The following is a 21,917-nucleotide window of genomic DNA, read 5'->3' as shown; positions in this document are numbered from 1 at the left end:
GTCTACTCCAACACCGCAGTTCAAAAGTATCAATTCTTTGGCTCTCAGCCTTCTTTATGGCCCAACTCTCACTTCCATACATGACTGCTGGAAAAACCATAAGTTTAACTATATGGACCTTTGTTGGCAAAGTGACGTCTCTGCTTTTTAATCTGCTGTCCAGGTTTGTCATAGCCTTTCTTCCAAGGAGCACGCATCTTATAATTCCATGGCTGCAGTTACCATACACAGCAATTTTGGAGCCCAAGAAAATAAAGTCTGTCACTGTTTCCATTGTTTCCCCATCTATTTGCCATGAAGTGATGGGACTGGATGCCTTCGTTTTTGGAATGTTGAGTTTTAAGCCAGCTTTTTCGCTCTCCTCTTTCACCTTCATCAAGAGGCTCTTTAGTCCCTCTTTGCTTTCTGCCATAAGGGTAGTGTCATCTGCCTATCTGAGGTTATTGATATAGCAAAGCTATCAACTAGCACTTCATAACAGAAGAAATACGAATGGAAAGACCTCAACCCCACTAACAATTTTAAAAGTGCATCTTCACCCAGTAACAAAATGCCATGTCTCTTTTCAAGTCAGCAGAGAATATCATAACAGTGTGGGGACCATGTGGAGACAGGCATGCTATTCTTTGATGCCGATGTTGTGTGAAACTATTCAAACTTCCCAGAGGATGATTAAGCAGTGAATCAAAAGCCTGAAGAATGTATGTGCTCTGGACCCAGCAGTTCTACTTCTTGGAATTTATCTCAAGAAAATAAATAAACTTTATATCAAGATTTAGCTACAAAGATGTCCCTGCTGCTGCTGCTGCTAAGTCGCTTCAGTCGTGTCTGACTCTGTGCGACCCCATAGACGGCAGCCCACCAGGCTCCCACGTCCCTGGGATTCTCCAGGCAAGAACACTGGAGTGGGTTGCCATTTCCTTCTTCAATGCATGAAAGTGAAAAGTGAAAGTGAAGTCACTCAGTCCTGTCAGACTCTTCGTGACCCTATGGACCACAGCCTACCAGGCTCCTCCATCCATGGGATTTTCCAGGCAAGAGGACTGGAGTGGGGTGCCATTGCCTTCTCCAAGATATCCCCTAAAATACTTTATTCATTTTAAAAAAAGAAAAAGAAAAACTAGCAACTACTCAGATATTCATCAGTAAGGACACATTAAGTCAGTGTATGGTATAGCCAAATAATGAAAACTTACCATGCAGCTAAAGGAATGGTGTGAAAGAATATTTAAAAATTTTTTACAAGTGGCTGTAATACATTATTGACTAAATAAAGAAGTTTGCCAAAATAATATATTTAGTTTTTAAAAATTACCAAGGATATGTACCGAGAAAAAATAGCCTGAAAAGCTATACCCCCAAAGGTTAATACTAGTTGACTCTTATTTTCATCTTTTGACCTTTTACTAATTTTGAACAATAAATATATATCCCATGTAAACTATACTATTGGTATTTAAAAAGAAAATTTTTTAAAAATAGTCACTAAGTATAAAAATGGTCCACATCAAAAAAAAAAAATCTTAAATAAAAGGGGAGGACTTCCTAGATAGTCTAATGGTTAAGATTTTGCCTTCCAATGCAGGGAGCATGAGTTCAATCCCTGGTAAGGAAGCTAAGATTCCACATGCCTGGTGGCCAAAAAGACCAAAGCATAGAACAGAAGCAACATTGTAGCAAATTAAGTGAATGTTAGAAAAATGGTGCACATCAAAAGAAAAATCTTTAAAAGAAAAGTCACATATAATCCCACCGGATCTATTTAACCACTTTGCTGCCTTACCTCAGTTGGTAAAGAATCCACCTGCAATGCAGGAGATCCCAGTTTGATTCCTGGGTCGGGAAGATCCCCCTGGAGAAGGGAAAGGCTGCCCACTCCAGTATTCTGGCCTGGAAAATTCCATGGACTGTATAGTGCTTGGGGTCGCAGAGAATCTGACATGACTGAGCAACTTTCACTTTGCTGACAGTAAAGTCTGCCTGCAGTGTGGGAGACTTGGGTTCAATCCCTGGGTCAGGAAGATTCCCTGGAGAAGCAAATGGCAAACCACTCCAGTATTCTTGCCTAGAAAATCCCATGGATGGAGGAGCCTAGCAGGCTACAGTCCATGGGGTCACAAATAGTCAGACACAACTGAGCAACTTCATTTTTCAGTAGGCCTAATGTAGCCAGGATTAAGATGGCCTGGGGCTTCTTGGCCAAGACAGGACCCCCCAGCAGTCAGGGCGAGATGGGGCTGGCCCCTTCTCTCCAGGGTGTTGTTCCCAAGGAGAAGAGGGATGGTGGAGGCAGTGTCCTTGTTCATCCTGCAGAGCTGTCTCCACCATGCCTGGGTCAGAATTAACCACTGTCAGAGCCAGAAGCTACTCTGAGGCATCGAGAGAGAGAATGGCAGTCCCCCCCGTGATCCCTAGAGGAGCGACCCCCTGTAGTCCTGATTCTCTCTGCATCTGATGTCTCTAGTTATAGGGGTATATGTTCCACTCCACCTTTCTTTTTTGTAACAATTATTTTTATTGGAATATAATTGCTTTACACTGTGTGTTAGTTTCTGCTGTACAATGAATTGAATCAATTATATGTGCACATACATTCCTGCCCTCTTAGATCTCCCTGGCGCTCCCCGACCCACCCCTCTAGGCCATCACAGAGCGCTGAGCTGAGCTCCCTGCGCTGTGCAGCAGCTTCCCACTAGCTCTCTGTTTTGCACGTGGTGGTGTATATGTGTCGATCCTAAGCTCCCAGTCCGTCCCACCTGCCCCGTCCCTCTCTGTGGCCACACGCCCATTCTCCACGTCTGCATCTCTAGTCCTGCCCTGGAAATAGGCCCATCAGTACCGTTTTTCTAGATACCACACATATGCATTAATTCACAATAATTGTTTTTCTTTTTCTGACTTACTTCACTCTGTGTGACAGACTCTAGGTCCATCCATGCCTCTGTGTGTGTTTTTGCTTAGAAGTCAACACAGTTCAACAAATTTTTAACGAATGCACTCACTGTGGGTCCTAGACAGACACAGTGGAGTGAGCCCTGTGGCATTGCCCACCTTGTGGTTTAGAGGCAGAGATCCAGCCTGAGAGACCTCTCAATAGATCGTGCCCAAAGCTGGCACAGAGCAGGCAGAGGTAGAAAAGCGTCGAGGCTCGCCCAGGGGTTAGGCAGGAGTCCTGAGTGGAGACTTAGGCCTGTCTCCAAGGGTGAACAGGAATTAGCTGGGATCATCAGGAGGTCGCTAGCGTATAACCAGGTCACTTCTTCCTTAGAACCATGGAAAGCATCACCAAGCCCTTAGCATTGAGCCCCAAATGGTGAAATAGCTAGTGTGCCCCTTATGGCCCTGGTTGTACCTTTCTCAGCCTCCTTGTGAGCCCTCTAAAGAGTTAAGATCTAGCTACATGGAACTTCCTTCAGTACCTAGGCTTTCATTGCCCTCTAGAACAGGGGTCCCCAAGCTCCAGGATCTAATGCCTGATGCTCTGAGGTGAAGCTGATAAAATAATAATAGAAATAAAATGTACAATAAATGTAATGCACTGGAAACAGCCTCAAACTATCCCTACACTGGTCTGTGGGAAAATTTTCTACCACAAAACCAGTTCCTGGTGCCAAAAAGATTGGGGGACGCCATTCTAGACTTTGCACAATGGGGCACTTTTCTTCTGTAACACTTCCTCTCCCCGCACCATCTCCAGCATTCCCCTCGTATGGCCAGCTCCTTCATCCTTCTCAGGAGCCTTCCAGACCCCCTGCCCTCAGCCCTGGGTCTGGGGGGGTGCTCCCTCCCACGGGCCACCACGTGATCCTTCCCTTTCCGTCAGTCTTCACTCCGCCTGTAGCGAACTCGCATCTCCATCATCCATCTCCCGGACTGACTCAGCTCTTCCAGAGACATGTCTGCCTTGTTTTCCCCACTGCTGGCTTGATGCTGGCCCAGAAGAAACTCAAGAAATAGCTCTATGAATCGAAGTAAACTGAACTTAGACCCTTCCCAGAGGGCAGGCACCCCTCAGGCTCTGCTTGTAACAGTATCTCCAGTTAACAGAACTGTGAGGCTGCTGACACTTGATTGCTCCCCACCAGTAAAAGTACAACTGGGGAACTCAAAACTCAGTGAAAGTCAGGATTGTTCAACTTGCCACATGCCCGGCCCAAAGGAAGAGCCAGTTCCGGAGTCCAGATAACATGTCCTCGCTAAGACCCCGGGACTGACAGCTTTAAGCCCACAAGACTATCTGGAAGTCAGATGAACTGAGCACAGAGGATGCCTCCTGTGTGCTGGGCACTGTGCTGCGGGCTTTGAACGTGCTGCCCCAAGGGCTCCTCTCTCCAGGGACTGAATGTCACGTAAAGGTACTGAGCGACTAAACTGAACTGCAGGTACAGAGCGATGTTGGCCCAGACCCTTCTTTTTTCAAATCTTCATTGTTGTTCAGTCACTAAATCATGTCTGGCTCTTCATGACTCCTTGGACTGCAGCATACCAGGCTTTGCTGTCCTTCACCATCTCCCAGAGTTGCTCAAGCCCATGTCCATTGAGTTGGTGATGCCATCCAACCATCTCATCCTCTGTTGCCCCTTCTCCTCCTGCCCTCAATCTTTCCCAGCAACAGGGTCTTTTCCAGTGAGTCAGCTGTTTGCATCAGGTGGCCAAGGTATTGGAGCTTCAGCTTCAGCATCAGTCCTTCCAATGAATATTCAGGGTTGATTTCCTTTAGCATCAACTGATTTGATGTCCTTGCTCTCCAAGGGACTCTCAAGAATCTTCTCCAGCACCACAGTTTGAAAGCATCAATTCTTTGGTATTCAGCCTTCTTCATGGTCCAACTCTCACATCTATACATGATTAGTGGAAAAACCATAGCTTTGTCTGCACCCTTTGTTGGCAAAGTGATGTCTCTGCTTTTTTATTATTATTGATAAATTAATTAGGATGACAAATCTTATAAATGAGGTCTAAAAATGAAGTCGCTCAGTCGTGTCCGACTCTTTGCGACCCCGTGGACTGCAGCCTACCAGGCTCCTCCGTCCATGGGATTCTCCGAGCAAGAATACTGGAGTGGGGTGCCGTTTCCTTCTCCAAAGGAAAAGTACAGAATATACTAAAAAGTACTGAGACTCCCTGTGTATGTATATATACACATATCTTCAAATTGGAAAATTATAATTATCTCACACTTGCAAATTAGACTGCTTTTTAAAACATCAGGCTACATTAATCGGCACATATTTTTGCAGCCCAGACCTTTCCACCGGTAGATGAGCTCTGGGTCCGGGGCCGCCTTCCTCCAGACCCGCTCCTCTCCCAGCACCCTGCTCTCTCGGCTCCAGTGAGAGATTCACACGATTCTGCACGCTTCACTCCAGTGGAGTCCTCGTTTCACTCTGCATCTGTCACACCAAATCTGGAGTCAGACTCCAACACTGCCTCTCTATTTCTGTGACAATGTCTTCATTTTCACACAATGGCCGAAGGAGCCCCGAGCGGTCAACACAGCTGGGAAAGCCAGAGGTTTCATCTCCACTGTTTACTGATCCTTAGGATGCCTGCCAAGTGTTTCCTCCTTTGAGGGTGTTGTATTTGCACGCTCGAAAAACAGAAAGCACAGTGCTTAATTCAGCTCTGTTTCCGCCTGTTACTGTGTCTGACCTGGCCTCCACGCAGCCCTCTGTTCCAGCAAGCCTCTTGCCAAGCTCTGCAGAAGGAAAATGGTCTTCTCGTATGCACACGTGTTTACGTGTCAGGAGTATGGGATTCCTGAAGGCACACGTGCCCATGGGACTCCACGCGTGCTTACACCCCTCATGTCACAGATTGTGACCGCTGTGACACCTTCCCAACCCTGGGGGCACGGTCACCCACTCTCCCTCTGTGCCCCCCGCTCTGGATCTCACTACTGGTGTGTCAGTCTCCTCCACCAGGCTGGGGAATCTTTCTCAGTACCTAGCACAGATCTGGCACTTAGCAGGCACTCGAGATCTCTCTCTTTCTTTAAGATTGATTCATTTATTGGTGGTAATGGGTCTTCATTGCCGCATGCAGACTTTCTCTAGTTGTGGCAAGCGGGGGCTACTCTTCGTTACAGTCTGTGGGCTTCTCATTGCAGCGGCTTCTCTTGCTGTGGAGCCCGGCTCTAAGGGAGCACACTTCAGTAGTTGTAGGACGTGGACTCAGTAGTTGCAGCTCTCGGGCTCTGGAGCATTGGTTCAGTAGTTGCGGCACACGCGCTCAGGTGCTGTGTGGCGTGTGGGATCTTCCTGGACCAGGAATCAGATTATCCTCCCTTGCCTTACAAGGCAGATTCTTGACCCCTGGACCACCAGGGAAGCCCAGGCTCTATTTCTCTGAGTAAATAGATACATGGATGCATGTCAGCTGCCTGAGCACAGGACATTTACAAACTGCTTCCACCACCTCTGCGGGGTTCTGTTCTCCCAGCCCCCGCCCGTAGAAGCCCCAGTCCTCTGCATCGCCAGTTTCTATCAACAGAGAGGCAAAGTAGTGAAAACAGCTAAAATGCTTTAGCGTGAAGACCTTGCATCTAACCACCGTTTATCCTGAACACATCAGTGGTTATCTAGAGAAGTAGTCCTCACACTCGTATGTACCTCCACATCTCTTGGAGGATCTTGTTAGCATGCGAGTGCTGATTCAGGACATCTGAGGTGGAGGCCGAGATTCTGCATTCCCGACAAGCTCCCAGGCGATGCCCAGGCTGCCGAGGTCCATGGACTTTGAACAGCACGTGGGCACAGCATTCCTTGCCTCCCTGCATTCCCGCCCTGGCACATCCATGGGGTGTATTCCCTTAGGCACACTCGCTCGTGGGCGGACATGCATTGTACATCTGTCCACCCAAACTCAGCTGCCGTCTGGACAAATTGAAGCGTTGCTCTAGGTGCTAAGACCTTGCTGCTCTATGACCTTGCTCACCTCCTGGCCCCTCCCACCGCCTGCCCAGCCACCCACCCACCTTTGACTCTCTTTTCATCGCAGGAGAAGCTGCATCCTGGGGTGGTTTATTGCACAGCCTCTGCCACCAGATTGCCTCAGTTCAGAACCCAGCTTTCCCACTTACAGGTTGGGTGACCTTGGACAAATGATTTCATTGCTTTGTGCCTCGGTTTCCTCGGGTGTAACATGGAGATGAGAAGAATCGTACCCAGGTTGCAGGGTTAGTAGCAGGATGAAATGTTGTTGTATCTTCCCTTCCCATTGATAGGGGCCAACTACAGAGCAACTCAGAACAGTGACACACACATACTGAGGGCTGAAATTTACTCTCATTAGTGGGGGCTCTCAGCCCCTCCCCCTCAGTGGATGGCCCCTCCCCCTTCTCCCTTTCAGATAGCTGCCTGGCCCCTCTCTGACCGCTCCTCTTCCTCCCGTCTTCTGTGTGATGCCACCTCCCCCCAGGCTTCCAATCTACCCTTCTCTGATGACTGCCCTGCCCACCTCCCTTCCTCTTCGTGTTTGGGGGTTCAGCTAGCACCTGTTTGCCAGTGACCCCCAGATCTACTGCTGCAGTCCGACCTTAACCCTGAACTCCAATCTGCACGTCCAGTTCCCTCCTGCTAGCTGGTGCCTCTTGAATGCTGACCGTGCAGAGTGTTCAAAGCCAAAGTCATTACCCTGCCACCACTTGCTCCTCTTCCTATGTGTCCAGCCCCGGCTCACGAAAGACATCACTGTCCTTCAGGTCAGGACCCTCCCTGTCACCCCTTGGCTCCTCCGTTGCCTCTGTTGCCTCTGATCCGTGTCCACCTCGCCTCCCGTGTCGCACGTCCCTTTCCTGCTCTTGTCCGCTTGGCCGACCCCATCCACCCCCCTCAGTGCATGGCTGACATCCTTCTAACTGTTCTCTCTGCCTCCCCTCACTCCACTTCCTCCTTCTCAAAGCCACCAACATCTTGCTAATCTGAAATCTGGTACACTCTGGATAGGATAGGCCCTCAACAGCTCTCAAAAAATATCCAGTCTGGCCCCAGAGGGCCTACGTGTCCAGCTCTTCTTCTGGATATTCCCAGCTGAGTACGTCCAACAGCACGGCCCGGCTCACCAAGCTCTGGACTCCACAGCAGCTCTGTCCCCTGCCTGGGGCACCCTCTCCCCTCTTAGCCGGTTACTTCCCCTGCCTCCTTTTAAGACCCCAAACAAATACTCTTTAGTGAGGCCATCCTGCCTTTCCCTCTTTCCCTTCTGTCCCCCAGTGCAGTCTGGCCTATACTGATGACAGCGAAGGTCACTCTGCACGGTGGTTCTATCCCAATTGCACCCACCTAGCCCTGAGTCCTAGCCCAGGAAACACCCAACAATATACGAAAACCTGTTGACTGAATGAATGCCCTAACCATAAATCTCCCTTTCAAACTGGGACAAGCCTGAAGCAGAGTCCTCCTCCCTAAGTGAGCCTGTGGGCAAGAGGGTGTCCGGCTCACCTGGGCCCTTCGGTCAGTTTGGCCTGTGCGTGTTGCTGCTTAGACTTCTGCACACCGATAGATGTTTACAAACGGGGAATGCTCGGCAGACCCCCGCGTGCAGCTGGGCCCCCCTCACCGTTGCCCCCTGACCCTCTGGCTCCCGGCAGGTGTGTTCTTCACTTTCCACACCTTCCACCTGGAGAGCGGCCACGACTACCTCCTCATCACGGAGAACGGCAGCTTCACCCAGCCCCTGCGCCAGCTGACGGGCTCACGGCTGCCGGCCCCCATCAGCGCCGGTCTCTATGGCAACTTCACCGCCCAGGTCCGCTTCATTTCCGATTTCTCTATGTCCTACGAAGGCTTCAACATCACCTTCTCAGGTACAGCACTTGAGGGTCCCTCAGGCCAAGAGGGCACTCTGGGCCTCCACCCCACCCCCACTGTCAGCCAGCAGGTGGCGCTAGTCCGCTCCCCAGCCTCTAGGAGGGGAACCTCAGTGCTGTGGCAGAAGTAGTCTGTTTAGATACAAGGATGAACATTGCTTATAGTGGGTTGGAAGGAATTAGCAGATCTGTGGGGGGATCTCCTTCTGTGAAGGTGTTCAGGGTTCTCTCTGAATGTGACCGGCCCAACTGATGAACTAGTGAAGTGAAAGTGAAAGTGAAGTCACTCAGTCGTGTCCGACTCTTTGCAACCTGTGGACTGTAGCCCGCCAAGCTCCTCCGTCCATGGGATTCTCCAGGCAAGAATACTGGAGTGGGCTGCCATTTACCAAAGTCCCTTCCAGCCCTAGCAAGTCCAGATCCTTCTTTAATTCCACTTCCACTACTTAACAACCACAGCAATTTCCAAAAACAAAGAAAAAGAAGGGAGATGGAAATTAACACGTTGGAGTGTTTTGGTCTCATTCGGAGACTGCTTCCCAACGCTAATTTAGTAGTGATGGATAATTTTCACTGTGTTTAGGAATCCTGAAACGAAAGCTTTTCAGTTTGCATTCAGGGAGGAAAGAGGACCCTTTGCTCCTTTGTGGCTCGTTTCACTTGCTCCCAGAGCACCCTCCTTCCCATCCAGGAGCAGAGGTAGCTGGTAGATTTTCCTGGGATGTGCAAGAGATATCTGACCTCTAGGAAATGGGACGTGGCCCAGCTCAGCCCCGCAACGTCCCTCCAGCAGATGCCTTCTGCCATGCGCTGGCTGATGGGACATATCCAGCCGGCCCGCCTTGTGCCTGTGTGCATGCTAAGTCACTTCAGTCGTGTCCAACTCTTTGCAACCCTAAGGACTGCAGTCTGCAAGGCTTCTCTGTCCACAGGATTCTCCAAGCAAGAATGCTGGAGTGGGTTGCCATTTCCTCCTCCAGGGGATCTCCCCCATCCAGGGATAGAACCCACATCTCCTGTGGCCCCTGCATTGGCAGAAGGGTTCGTTACCTCTGAGGCACCCCCATCTGCCTTATCCCGTCTGTTTTTCCCAACCACACGGAGCCCTGGGGTACAGTGTCCCAGAAGGGCATTGCCCATGAGGACAAGGGGAGAAGTACTTCTGTGTCATCGCTAGAGACGTCAAGTCACTAGAGGCCGGTCCCTGGTCCAGCAATGCTGCTCCGTCACACTTGCCATCTGCCTCAAGTGTCAGTGCTCCTGAGGCACAGCTTTAACCAAATTCAGCTCTTAGGTTCTTTTTCCAAATGTAAATTGCCCTAGGCTGGGTCTTCCACTCTGACCCCTCTAGAACCAGGCTGAATTGAATTGAATTGGCTCGGTATCCAGGGAGAAAGAGGCAGGAAGGTCTGCAGGCCTGAAGCTGGGCTTCATGTGGAGATGAAGGTTAGAGGAGGGACAGGTCAGCCTCATAAATCCCCCTGGGAAGCCAGCCTCCAGAAACACAGTGCCCTCTCCCACTCCTCTGGGCTGGGAAGCGCTCAGACCGCCCGGAGCACAACCTGCCTGTTCTCCCCTGCCTCTGTCCCTCTCAAGTTCTCTCTCCTCTCCTTGCCTTTCCTGGATCCCTGCACATCCTGTGCCCCTGTCTGTCCTCCTCTCTCGCCCTCTTCTCCCTGGCGTCTTTGTCTGTGTGCCCCTCCTCTGTCTCTGACCCCGGCTCTCTTGCCTCCCTTCCAGAGTATGACCTGGAACCCTGCGAGGAGCCCGAGGTCCCAGCCTACAGCATCCGGAAGGGCTTGCAGTTTGGCGTAGGCGACACCTTGACCTTTTCCTGCTTCCCCGGGTACCGCCTGGAGGGCACGGCCCGCATCACGTGCCTGGGGGGCAGACGGCGCCTGTGGAGTTCGCCTCTGCCAAGGTGTGTTGGTAGGTGGTCACGTGCTTTCATTTTGCTTCACTAAGGGGGTTGGCCGAACTTCAGTCAATTGCTGTGAGGTAGTGGAACACACATGGGCCAAGAGGCCAATGGGACTGGGCTTGAGAAGTGTCTTAGCACACGGTGACCTGCAGTGGGACCTCGGTGGGTGGCCTACCGTCCTTCCGCTCCAGCCTCGTTACCTGTACAGGAGGGATGGCAGCCAACACCTGCTTCATGGGCTGTTTGGGAGCTTGAGCTGACCTTTGCAAAGTGAGTCCGCAGGAGGCACTCGGATGAAATCAACTTCCGTACCGTCAACTCCCACCCTTAACGCACGTTCCCATGGCTTCTGGATGCCTCTTGCAGGGAAATCTGGGTGGGGCGTGGGTGGACCTGTGGGAAGGAGGTATGACCTTTGCCCATGAAGAGTCCCCATATGGTGGAAGAGAGGGCTGATTTTACTAGTTCAGTGAGTGTGCTAGCTTTTGAGACTTTCCAGAAAGACTCCATCCTTTCAACTGGGGAGGACAGAGGGCAGAGGGAAGCAAGAGCTAAGTTCATTTCTAGAGCACCCATTGCAGGTCAGACATGCTTCTAGATGCTGGGAATATAAAACTGAACGTCATGGAGGAAGCCTTTCCACCCCTGCTCTCGCATTCTGGTGGAGGGAGATGGGCTACAAGCATGTGGATGTGTAGTGGCAGGCAGTGTTGAGGGTTAGAGAGAAAGAGTAAGTCAGCTTAGAAAGTGTGGGAAGTGTTTATAAAAAGTGATCAGGAAAGGCTTCTCGGATGGGTTAACAATATATAGTAGGGATCTGAAGGCATCCAAGGAGATACCAAGGCATTCATGGGAGACGAGGGGGCCAAGTGCCAAGGCCCTGAGCCACAAGGTGCTCACTGCTTCAGGAACGGCTTGCAGGCCAGTCTGGAGTGAGCGATGGAAAAACAGTAGATGATGAGGTCGAAGAGGTAGCTGAGAGAGCTGAGACCAGGAGCCCTATGACCCCAGGCCCTGCCGGGCTCCTTGCCAAGGAGCCGGAGAAGACTCTTCAGAGCCCCAGGCCCAGAGGGTGCAGAGAAATGGGGTGATACTCCAGGGAGCTGGGGCAGTTGCTGGCTGCCCCACGTGTATAAGGTTCATGCACTGATCGCTCGATACTGACACCATGGGGTAGATGGACACAGGCTGGCTCAGTGGAGTGCTTACCATGCTCACTGTTAGCCACTAGGAACGCATGTTCAATATTAAAGAAAACCCCAAAATACCAAACAGATCGAGACAGCACTGCACTGACTGAAGCAGCGGTTGGCACCTTGAGGGTCCATGAGGTCAGCCTTGCCTGGGACAATGCCACAGAGCCCTGGGGGCTCTGGAGGGGACAGTCATAAACAGGATGGCAAGATGCGCTGGGCTCGGGCCAGCCGATCACATGGGCCCAAGGTCAGTTCTCTGCTCTGCCATTTACCAGCCACTGGATCTTGGGCAGGCCACCCAATCCCATCGGCCCCAGCTTCTCTGTATTTATAAAGCAGAGATAGCAGTACCCAGCTCACAGGTTTTACTCCAGATTAGAAGGCATGGTTTACATCAAGCAGGAGGGCGCCATACGATTATCATCCTTTGACCAATAACATTTTAATCCTTATTTATCGATGACCAACAACCAACACCCTTGCACGATCTCAGAGGGGAAGCATTAAGACAAATAGATAAAGAATCCCATTTTTGATCAATTAAGTGATCTCAAATTTTATTCATCCTCCCCAGAGCAGCAGTCTGCAACCGTTTTGGCATCAGGGACCGGTTTTGCGGAAGACAGTTTCTCCACTGACCGACGTGCAGGAGATGGTTTCGGGATGATTTAAATGCATTACATTCGTTGTTCACTTTATTATTATTACATCAGCTCCACCTCAGCCCATCAGGCCTTAGATCCTGGAGGCTGGGGACCCCTGCCGTAGAGCATCCGGCCACCCTAACCTGTGCATACGTGCAGACACACATGTAGCTCCCACTGTGTAGGTTCAGTTTCAACCTGGCTGCTAGAAGCTCTTTTCTTCTCTGGAAAAATGTCTTCAGCTCAGTGGTTCTGAGGGGAGTTTTTCCTGAATGGGATTATCCAGGACCGCAGATGTGCTCACGCCCTTAGCTCTCACCTCATCGATCTCGTTCCATAAACTCATTCTGTAACTTATTATTCCAATTACTGTTTGTTCATGGCACCTCACAATATTTTCATTATTCCATTTGTCTTCTGTTTTGTATGTATTAATACTGCATAGCAATTATAATCACCTCTAATTACCGCCAGGCCCACAACAGAGCCTCAGGCTGGAGGTATCATGGGAATGCCCACTCGGGAGATGCTCCCGGTTGCCGTATGCACTGGAGGTGTAAATTGGATGACTTACCAGGAACATGCCCCCCTGAGAAGGAGATAAACATCTCTGGGCTCTAATTCATGGTGTGGCGGGCAACACAGCAGCCCCTGACCTCAGGGTCCCCTAAACTGGAGATAGAAGGGACAGCCCTGACCCCAGAGGACCCCATTCTGCAGAATGACCCTGTCCTTGGGAGCCCCGTGTGATGGAGCAGCCCTAACTCTCCACCTCGGGGGGTTCCCCGAGGGACTGAGGGACTGACATGCCCCTGCCCTTAATGAGACCTCTTCTGACGGGACGGCAGAAGTCGAAGATGCCTGAATCAGCCGCAGTACTTGCCAGCACAGATGACTGTGTTTCTCTGGAATGTTTATTTGTTTTCACTTATGCTTGTGTTTGACTTTTCAATGCATCTGCTCACCTCCCCTAATACTTCAGAAGCCCTCCCAGGAGCCAGCGCCATGTCCCTCTACCTCCTGGACACTCCCTGGTGCCCTGGAAAAAGGCCTTGGCAGAAGGGTCCATCTGAAGCTGTTGGCCCCCTTTCCCTCCTTATCGAGGAGTGGGGCATGTGGGACAGAGGAGAGAGCCATGCTGGGGCAGAAATGGCCTCTAGCTCTTGTGCAGCAAGCCAGGGGCAGGAATGAAGTGCCAAACTATACCAAGGCCCATGTGTAATGAAAACCAACTCTCAGGAACTAGGTGGTGAGCAAGAGGCATCAGGAACAGTGAGGGCGCTGTGAATGTCAGGCAACGAACACCTGCTTCCCAGGAAGCTTCATGGGCTACCTGACAGTCCCAGAGCCCGGGCAGTTAGGGCTCCAAATGAAAGTAGATAAGCTATGCAGATTCATTGGGTTAGATGGGAAGAGAAAGGAATAATACTTGTTGAGGGCCTATTAGGTGCTATGTTGGTTGCTAAGTCATGTCCAACTCTTTGCTCCCCCATGGACTGCAGCACACCAGGCTTCCCTGTCCTTCACTATCTTCTGGAGTTTGCTCAGACTCATGTCCATTGAGTTGATGATGCTACCTAATCATTTCATCCTCTTTCACCCCCTTCTCCTGCTGCCCTCAATCTTTCCTAGCATCAGGGTCTTTTCCAAAGACTTAACTCTTCGCCTCAGGTGGCCAAAGTATGGGTGCTTCAGCTTCGGCCTCAGTCCTTCCAATGAATTTTCAGGGTTGATTTCCTTTAGGACTCACTGGTTTGATCTTGCAGTCCAAGGGACTCTCAGACATCTTCTCCAGCAACCCAATTCGAAAGCATCAATTCTTTGGTGTTCAAGCTTCTTTATGGTCCAGCTCTCACATCCGTACATGACTGTTGGGAAAACCATAGCTTCGACTCTGAGGACCTTTGCTGGCAAAGTAACATCTCTGCTTTTCAATACATGGTCTAGGTTTGTCATAGCTTTCCTTCCAAGGAGCGCTTGCGTCTTCTAATTTCATGGCTGTGGTTACATTTGCAGCCAGGTGCAAACCACTTCCGATATACTCACCTGCTGCTGCTGCCAAGTCACTTCAGTTGTGTCCCACTCTTTGTGACCCTATGAATCATAGCCCGCCAGGGTCCTCTGACCATGAGATTCTCCAGGCAAGAATACCGGAGTGGATTGCCATGCCCTCCTTCAGGGGATCTTCCCAACCCAGGGATCGAACCCTTATCTCTTATGTCTTCTGCATTGACAGGCAGGTTCTTTACCACTAGCACCACCTAGGAAGCACACATATTCACCCTTTTCATCATGAAATTTCATAGCCGAATCCTCTCTAGCTTTATGTGGATGCTGTTATTGTCCAGCTGGAGGCAGATGAAGAGACAGTGGTTCAGAGAGTTGATATAACTGGTCTGTCTGTGTCTAAAGTCTGTGCTCATCCCAGTGTACCACATGCCATTCCCTAGACAGAAGGGAATACCGTGTGACCCCAGAGGTGATGGAGAGCTGCTTCAGAGGGCTGCCCACGTGATGGGACTGAGGAATAATACATGTCTAAACACGCACATCCTTCAGCACACCCTGCCCAAATACCCACCTTCATCGGAGGGCACCCAAAATATATCCACACGTTAGACATAATATCCACCTAAAGTATCAGCGGCCCCCAGGGTTCCTGTCTACCACCCCCACTTTAGTTTTATGCCCCAGCCTAAGACATTTATTACGCAGGTTCAAACGCTTTGCAAACAGGCTGAGTTGAAAGTCCTACAAAGTGAGATTTCTCCTCCAAGAGAGATGATGGCTCTCTTTTTCATTGTGAGCTGCTGTAAGAAAATACCAGCATGTGAGCGGCCTCAACGATGCACATTTCTTACTCCCAGATCCGGAAGCTAGCAAATTCCAGATGAGGGTGCCAGCAGGTTCAGTGTGAGGTGGAGGCCCTCCACTTGGCTGCCAGATAGCAGCCTTCTTGCTGCATTGTGGGCTCTGCTCAGTTCCTCTGCTGTTCCTCTTGCACTGACCCCACCCTGAGGGCTCTCACCTCATCATACTTGGGGATCTGGGCTTCAGCATAGGAATTTGTCAGGGAGACACAAACACACAGTCCACAGTAATGATTAAGGTAAAGTCTTAGGAAACTGAAGCTGGTCCTGAAATGAAAAGAACCCAGGGAGTAGGGCTGGATGAAAAAGTAGGGACTGGTGGGTGGAACATGATCATAAGGAGCAGACCTGGGGACAAGAGAACACACAAAGGTACAATTAAGCCCACAAGAGGCTCCACTCTGAGTTTTCTTGCATCACACGCTTCCTCCACACTGCTGTGGCCCAGGATACTCCAGGCATAGACAAGCAGAGTTGAATGTGTGGTCAGCAGCCCCTTGGTTGACCTCAGGGCCCTTCTAGCCAATGACTGTGCCTAGAACAGGGACACTGAGGAGTAGTTTGGAGGAAGCAGACTTGCTACCATCAACTTCAGAGATTTAAGCCTTGCTCCAGACTCCCTATATGTCCAGACAAATAATGGGCCTGCCATCTGGATGTGTATTTATGTCCTTCCAGAATCTAATTATTTTTAGAGCTGTCCATCCTCTGAGGTCAGCGTCCTCCATGTTTATTCATTCATTTATTTGGCAAATATTTATTTTACAGACAATCTGGGCCAAGCCTTGTAAATTCATGGATTCGTTAAGCATGACCCTGACCTTCAAGTAACTCGCTGTTTGGGTAGGGGGTACAGGCAAGTAACAAGCTATCAGGGTGCAGTCTGGTAGATGCTCTACCACGGGGAAGCCTAGGAAGTGGCTTCCTAATTATTGAAGCCCCTAGGGAGCGGACTGCAGAGTCTTTCAGCACACGCCTGCCCCGAGATACCTCCCCTTTCCTCGCTGCTGCCTGTCCTGCCCAGGCGCCAAGTGAACGGGTGGGTGCTGAGGGTGCAGAAATATGACCAAGTCCGGAAGCATCCACAGTGAAGTGGAGGAGAGAGAAATGTTAACAAACAAGTCAAGTACTAAAAATAAAGGTATGGGAACAATGGGGAAAGAATGACTAATTCTGGAGGAAGAGACAGATTTTGAGAGGAAGGTGTGAATTCATTAGCTGTTGCACGAAACAGGGTTTCCATGGGTCTGTGCCAAACCTTTCTCCAGAGCCTCGGAGGCCCTAAATTCTAGGATCAAGAGGGTTGAGTTGTCAGCCCCCTCCTCTTCTTGAGTTGAGAGACAATCTAAACTGCTAAGTACCAGAGTCTTTATATTTAAAACAGGAATGATAATCAGTTTGTGATTAATGGCTGAAACGTTTTTTGTAAAGCTTGGGAGATGCTAGTGATTATTATTCAAATGCGTCCCCTCTTGGTTGCTATCCTCTGATATGGAAAGGCTGCATCCCTCCTCACTTGGTGGCCCCCAGCTTCCCCTGATGCCCTCCTTGGTCATTTCTGTTGCTATGATACTATATGGGCAGATGGGAGAGTAGCTGCTTCATGACACTTTAAAAGTAAAGGGTGACTGGTGGGTTCATTTCTGTTCCTGAAGAAGAAAGACAGACAAACTGAAGGAGAGAAGTAAAGGGACCAAGCAGAAATACAGGTAGTCTGGGGTTAATTAAAAAAAAAAAAAACCACGTTGATTAGCAGTCCTATAGACAGGCAGACAAATGGGCAGGTGGGCAGGCGCGTCGGCAGGTAGAGAGGCAAGCGACTTGTCATCTTTTGAGGCTCCCCAGCGCTGTGCGTTGTGTCCCGGATGTAGCTGGCCAGCATTAATCTGCTATTATTGTGATTCCGTTTCCAGCTGAGTGTGGGAATTCGGTCACGGGCACTCAGGGCGCTCTGCTGTCCCCCAACTTTCCTGTGAACTACAGCAACAACCACGAATGCATCTACTCCATCCAGACCCAGCCAGGGAAGGGGATTCAGCTCAAAGCCAAGGCATTTGAACTCTCTGAAGGAGATGTGCTCAAGGTAACACTGAGAGATGTCGCCGTGCACACACATTACGGGCTGCAAAAGTGTGGTCACCATGCCCATTTATCTCTGTGCGAAGGACTTAGCTTCTCTTCTTCCCCTTTGAGTCCCAAGATATTGTCCTCACTCATCCGGGAGAAGTGAGAACCTAAGAGAGAAGGGTAGGATGCATGTATTCTAAAGAACGTGGATTTAGAGTTTGCTTAGGAGCCAACTGCTCTCAAACATGTATGTGACGGAGTAGCGGTAGCAGGTCAGCGATCAGGTTTTCCATTATGAACTCTGACCGTCAATGTGGATAGAAGAAATCATAAATACATATGTTTATATGTACATTTCTTGATGTGTGTGCATCTGTGTCTGTGTGTGTATTTGGTCTGAGGGATCTGCGTCTATGCATCTTTGTGTTTTGTGTGGGCGCATCTGTGTATGTTGTGAGTTTATGTTACAGTAGATGGTTTGGCTGTTTCAGCAGCTTCAGTGCACCATGGCGGCGGTCTACGGGTGGCAGTGGGGTTAAAGAAGGTGAGTTCAGGATCTCCATAAGAGAAAGAGGTGAAAGGACGTGGACTAAAGAAAGGCTTATAGAGGGGGCCTTGTTAAGACGCTGAACACACATATGACTTGCGTTTCTTTGTGTGCATGTGGTTAACTGTGTACTTCCAGTAATACATGATGTGTGTATGTGTGTAACCAAAGCCTTAACTCTGGAGAATTTATCAAAGAGACGCCTTATTAAAAGGGACTATAAGGAAAATCTCCATGGAGTAGGTTCATTTTCATCCTAGGCTAAGAACTTTTGTTTTTGTGCATGTTCTAGAATAGTTTCATTCCCTGTAACTAGAGAAGTCTAGACTTTAGAAAATCCAGAGAGAAACCATTAAGCAATCCCCACCCCTTAGGATTCTCTCTAGATATAATGAGTATACTGTGCTTTGTATATAGAGATGATACTCTTGACCCTCCCATCTGGGGCATGTGTTTGTGTGTGTGTGTCTGTGTGTTCGGAAGGTTTTTTCAATCTTATCTAATTATTCTTAAATCCAAGAGGCCGTACTGTGAGATGACCAGCTGGGACGAGATACGCCTGAAATAGAACAGAATATGGTAGTGGCCCAGGAGGGAATGGAGCCCTATCATTGGTCCCTTCAGCTCTGCTCTTCAACCTCTGAGCTCCCCAGACCACAGAAAAGCAGAGTGCCTCTCCCCATAAGTGAGCGATACCCAGGCCCTGTGCTTTCCAAGGGAGGTGTCTTCAGGCACCCCCTGACCTCAGTGTCCTCCGTCCGTTTCTTCATCACCTACAGCAGAGCCTCGGAGAACACACCCAGGGACAGCAAGGCCAGGGTGACCTCCTCGCTCTAGCACTCCAGATGGAATTGATGAAAGCTGGACAATACAGAGAAAATCTTAAAGAAAAGCTGTTGTTCACCATGCAGGAAAAGAAGGCCTTTTTGAGGCATAATGTAATTTTCAGGTTTTGAAGGGAATGTGAGCAGCAGTTTTGTGCATGTGGCCTGCGGGGATCAGCAGAGGGGTCCCTTCCTTGGTGGCTGGAGGTCATGTGGAGCCTGACCAGGGCCCGAGCATCCTCTCCAGGGGGTCTGGACTCAGAGGCGCACTTAAGACATGGTCAGCAGGCGTGCACACCCCACTGCACTGTCTGGATTCTGCCTGAGGGTCAAGTGGTGCAGCTTAATAGACCACAGGGAGACATTTGAATGCACTCAGGTCAAAAGGGAGGGACCTGGGGCATTATCCCCAGGCCAGAGGTCAGGGAGGGCTCAGGCAGGCATCAGGACCGCAGATGGTTCTTCAGGGCTATGGAGAGAAGGGCTGATTTTCTGTGCTTCTTGGAGAGATCTTCCCAAGACTTCAGATTTGGTCTCTGCAGCCGCCTATCCAGGGACCCTGCCACCAGCCTTCTAATACTGAGTTTGACCTTGTTGCTGAAGAGCCTCTTCCCCCATTTCTAGGCCTCTGTAGGGTCCTCCTCAGGAGACTGGACTGTGGCTCTGGACTAGTCACATGATCTTGTATCCACCAGAGCTTCCACAGAGAAGGGGGTCTGACGAAGGGAGAGGGCAGGGCCCCGGGAGGTCATGTGGTTTCCCATTCTAACTCTTCGCCTCAGAACCCTTGCCCTCCCAAAGGAGAGCCTGGGACACGAGCGGTGTGGGAGCAAAAGGAAACACACAGCGACAGTCTCCACCTGCAGCCGCCGTCAGCTGCATCGGCAGGGCCGTTTACCCTTGTCACTCTGATCTCCCTTGACGCAAAGGAAGCAGCACCTCAAGTCACCCCCAGAAGCATCCTGCCCTTGCCCTGTGTAATCTGCCAGAACATCGGTATATTTCCAGTCCCGAGGACACACCTGACCCTCCCAAGAAGCCCCAGCATGTACCTGGACTCCTTCCTGCCCAAGGAGACCCATCATCTCCCGAACACAGGCGTCTGATCAACCCTCTACACCTGTCATACACGCTCGTATTTCTAACCTGCGAAATGACTGTTTTCTGGCTCTTGTGACCCTCCCCTCTCCTGGTCTTTTCCTTACCTTTAATAACTGAATGTTTCTTAGGCCTCACCCTGCACATACTCCAGCTTGTCTCCCAGAACTTCCTGATTAATCCTATATAGGTTCCCACCAAAATCTTGACCTCTGATATCTGCAAGACAGGAAGGGCCTCTCGGTGCCATAGTGTGGAAAGACAACTCCCGGCTCAAGATGGCACAGGAAGCTCATGTGTATAACTACATGCAGGTTTCCATGAAAATGACTAAAGGGACATGAAACAGGGGAAATTAGGTAAGGGTGCCTTTCACATACAACTTAAAGGCATGTTTGCCAAATGGAATACCCGCCAAAGGGGGTCCAGATTGAGAAAGGGCCTGATCAAATTGTATTTCACCTAAGTGAAGTTTTTCCTGTGGATGCAGTGCTAGAAACCTCAAGGACGAAGGCCTCGAAGGCCGCATAGAGCAGCAGGGCCTGGAGCCAAGGACACACCAGGGGACAGTTGGCAGGAGCCAGGTCTCAATCCCACTAGTGCTTCTGGGAACTGCGCTTGGCCAGAGAGACCTCCAGAGCCAAGCTCCCTCCCAACACAACATGCTGAAGTTTATTTGGCTGTCCTTGGCAAGCAGGATAAAGCAGAGCACTGCCTTGGCTGGCACCTGACAAGAGTGGGCAGGCTTATTAGAGAAGAGGCTGCCGCAGTCACACACACACACACACACGCACGCGCACTCCTTCACACACACACACTTTAGCACCAGGAAAGGCTTCTGCTCTGTTACAGCCTCTTCTGGCTCAGCTCTTCTTCTCCCCCTTAGAGATGACTGAGTCTTCCCACTGCCCTTTCTTCTTCTCCCCCTGTGGTGATTTGCCAACAGGAAAATGAACCGGATATGTACAAACATTCAGTAGATCAGAAGACGGGACCTGTCTGAGGAGTCACACTTAATCGCCCCCTCTGTAAGCAACAAAGGAAAAAAAAATACTTTAAAAGCTCTTAATTTGTATTCTTAGCAGGATTTGAGAGGATATTATATTTATGACACAAAAATAAGCAATAATGAAAACAGGGCAATCTGAGATGAAGAAAGATTGAACAGAGATGAAAAACATGATCACCCAATTAAAAATGGAATGGAGGCAATGAACAGAAGATGGCAAACCACAGAAAAATGAAATCACTTTATTATAAGATAAATTTGAGAACGCTCATCTCATAATGAAATGAAAAAGAGAGTTCTTTTATATTAATAAAATGTACAATCAATCCACAGTAAAACTTTATGTGCCAAATAACATAGCATGAATAAATTAAATCAAAATTGCTAGAAATGTAAAAAATGTTAATAAAGTCACCGTCATTGTAGAAGATTTAATATACATCTGTTACTCTCTGGCATATCATCTAGATTAAAAATAAATAAGGATTTAGGTACTTGAATAATAGAATGAATCCAAAGAAAGTAGAAGAAAGATATGTTTAAAGATAAAAGGAAAAATGACTGAAAAAAGAAAACTAAAAAAAAAACCAGAATAGAATAGACAGAATTCTAGACAGAATATGCCAGACTGATCAAGGAATAAAGAAGCCACAAATGTATAATTTTAATAATGAAAAAGAAACATAGTCATAGATAAGGTACAGATTATGAAAACAATTAGAAAATGTTTCAGTTCAGTTCAGTTCAGTTCATTTCAGTTGCTCATCGTGTCCGACTCTTTGTGACCCCATGAATCGCAGCACGCCAGGCTTCCCTGTCCATCACCAACTCCCGGAGTTCACTCAAACTCACATCCATCGAGTCGGTGATGCCATCTAGCCATCTCATCCTCTGTCGTCCCCTTTTCCTCCTGCCCCCAATCCCTCCCAGCA

The 21,917-nt window shown here is 49.4% G+C and overlaps 1 protein-coding gene across 1 annotated transcript in view; it reads left to right on the top strand.

Moving 5' to 3' along the window:
• Nucleotides 1-21,917, top strand: part of CSMD2 (CUB and Sushi multiple domains 2) — a 616,901-nt gene that overhangs the window by 394,095 nt on the left and 200,889 nt on the right. The window contains exons 20-22 of the mRNA XM_018046480.1: nucleotides 8,591-8,806; nucleotides 10,550-10,738; nucleotides 17,354-17,523. Of these exons, the coding sequence (XP_017901969.1) occupies nucleotides 8,591-8,806; nucleotides 10,550-10,738; nucleotides 17,354-17,523 (575 nt within the window). The remainder of the gene's footprint in view (nucleotides 1-8,590; nucleotides 8,807-10,549; nucleotides 10,739-17,353; nucleotides 17,524-21,917) is intronic.

The sequence above is a fragment of the Capra hircus genome, chromosome 3 (assembly GCF_001704415.2).
Source record: "Capra hircus breed San Clemente chromosome 3, ASM170441v1, whole genome shotgun sequence".
NCBI lineage: Eukaryota > Metazoa > Chordata > Mammalia > Artiodactyla > Bovidae > Capra > Capra hircus.
The sequence above is the reverse complement of the archived record's forward strand: the minus strand, read 5'-3'. Positions and strand labels throughout refer to the sequence as shown.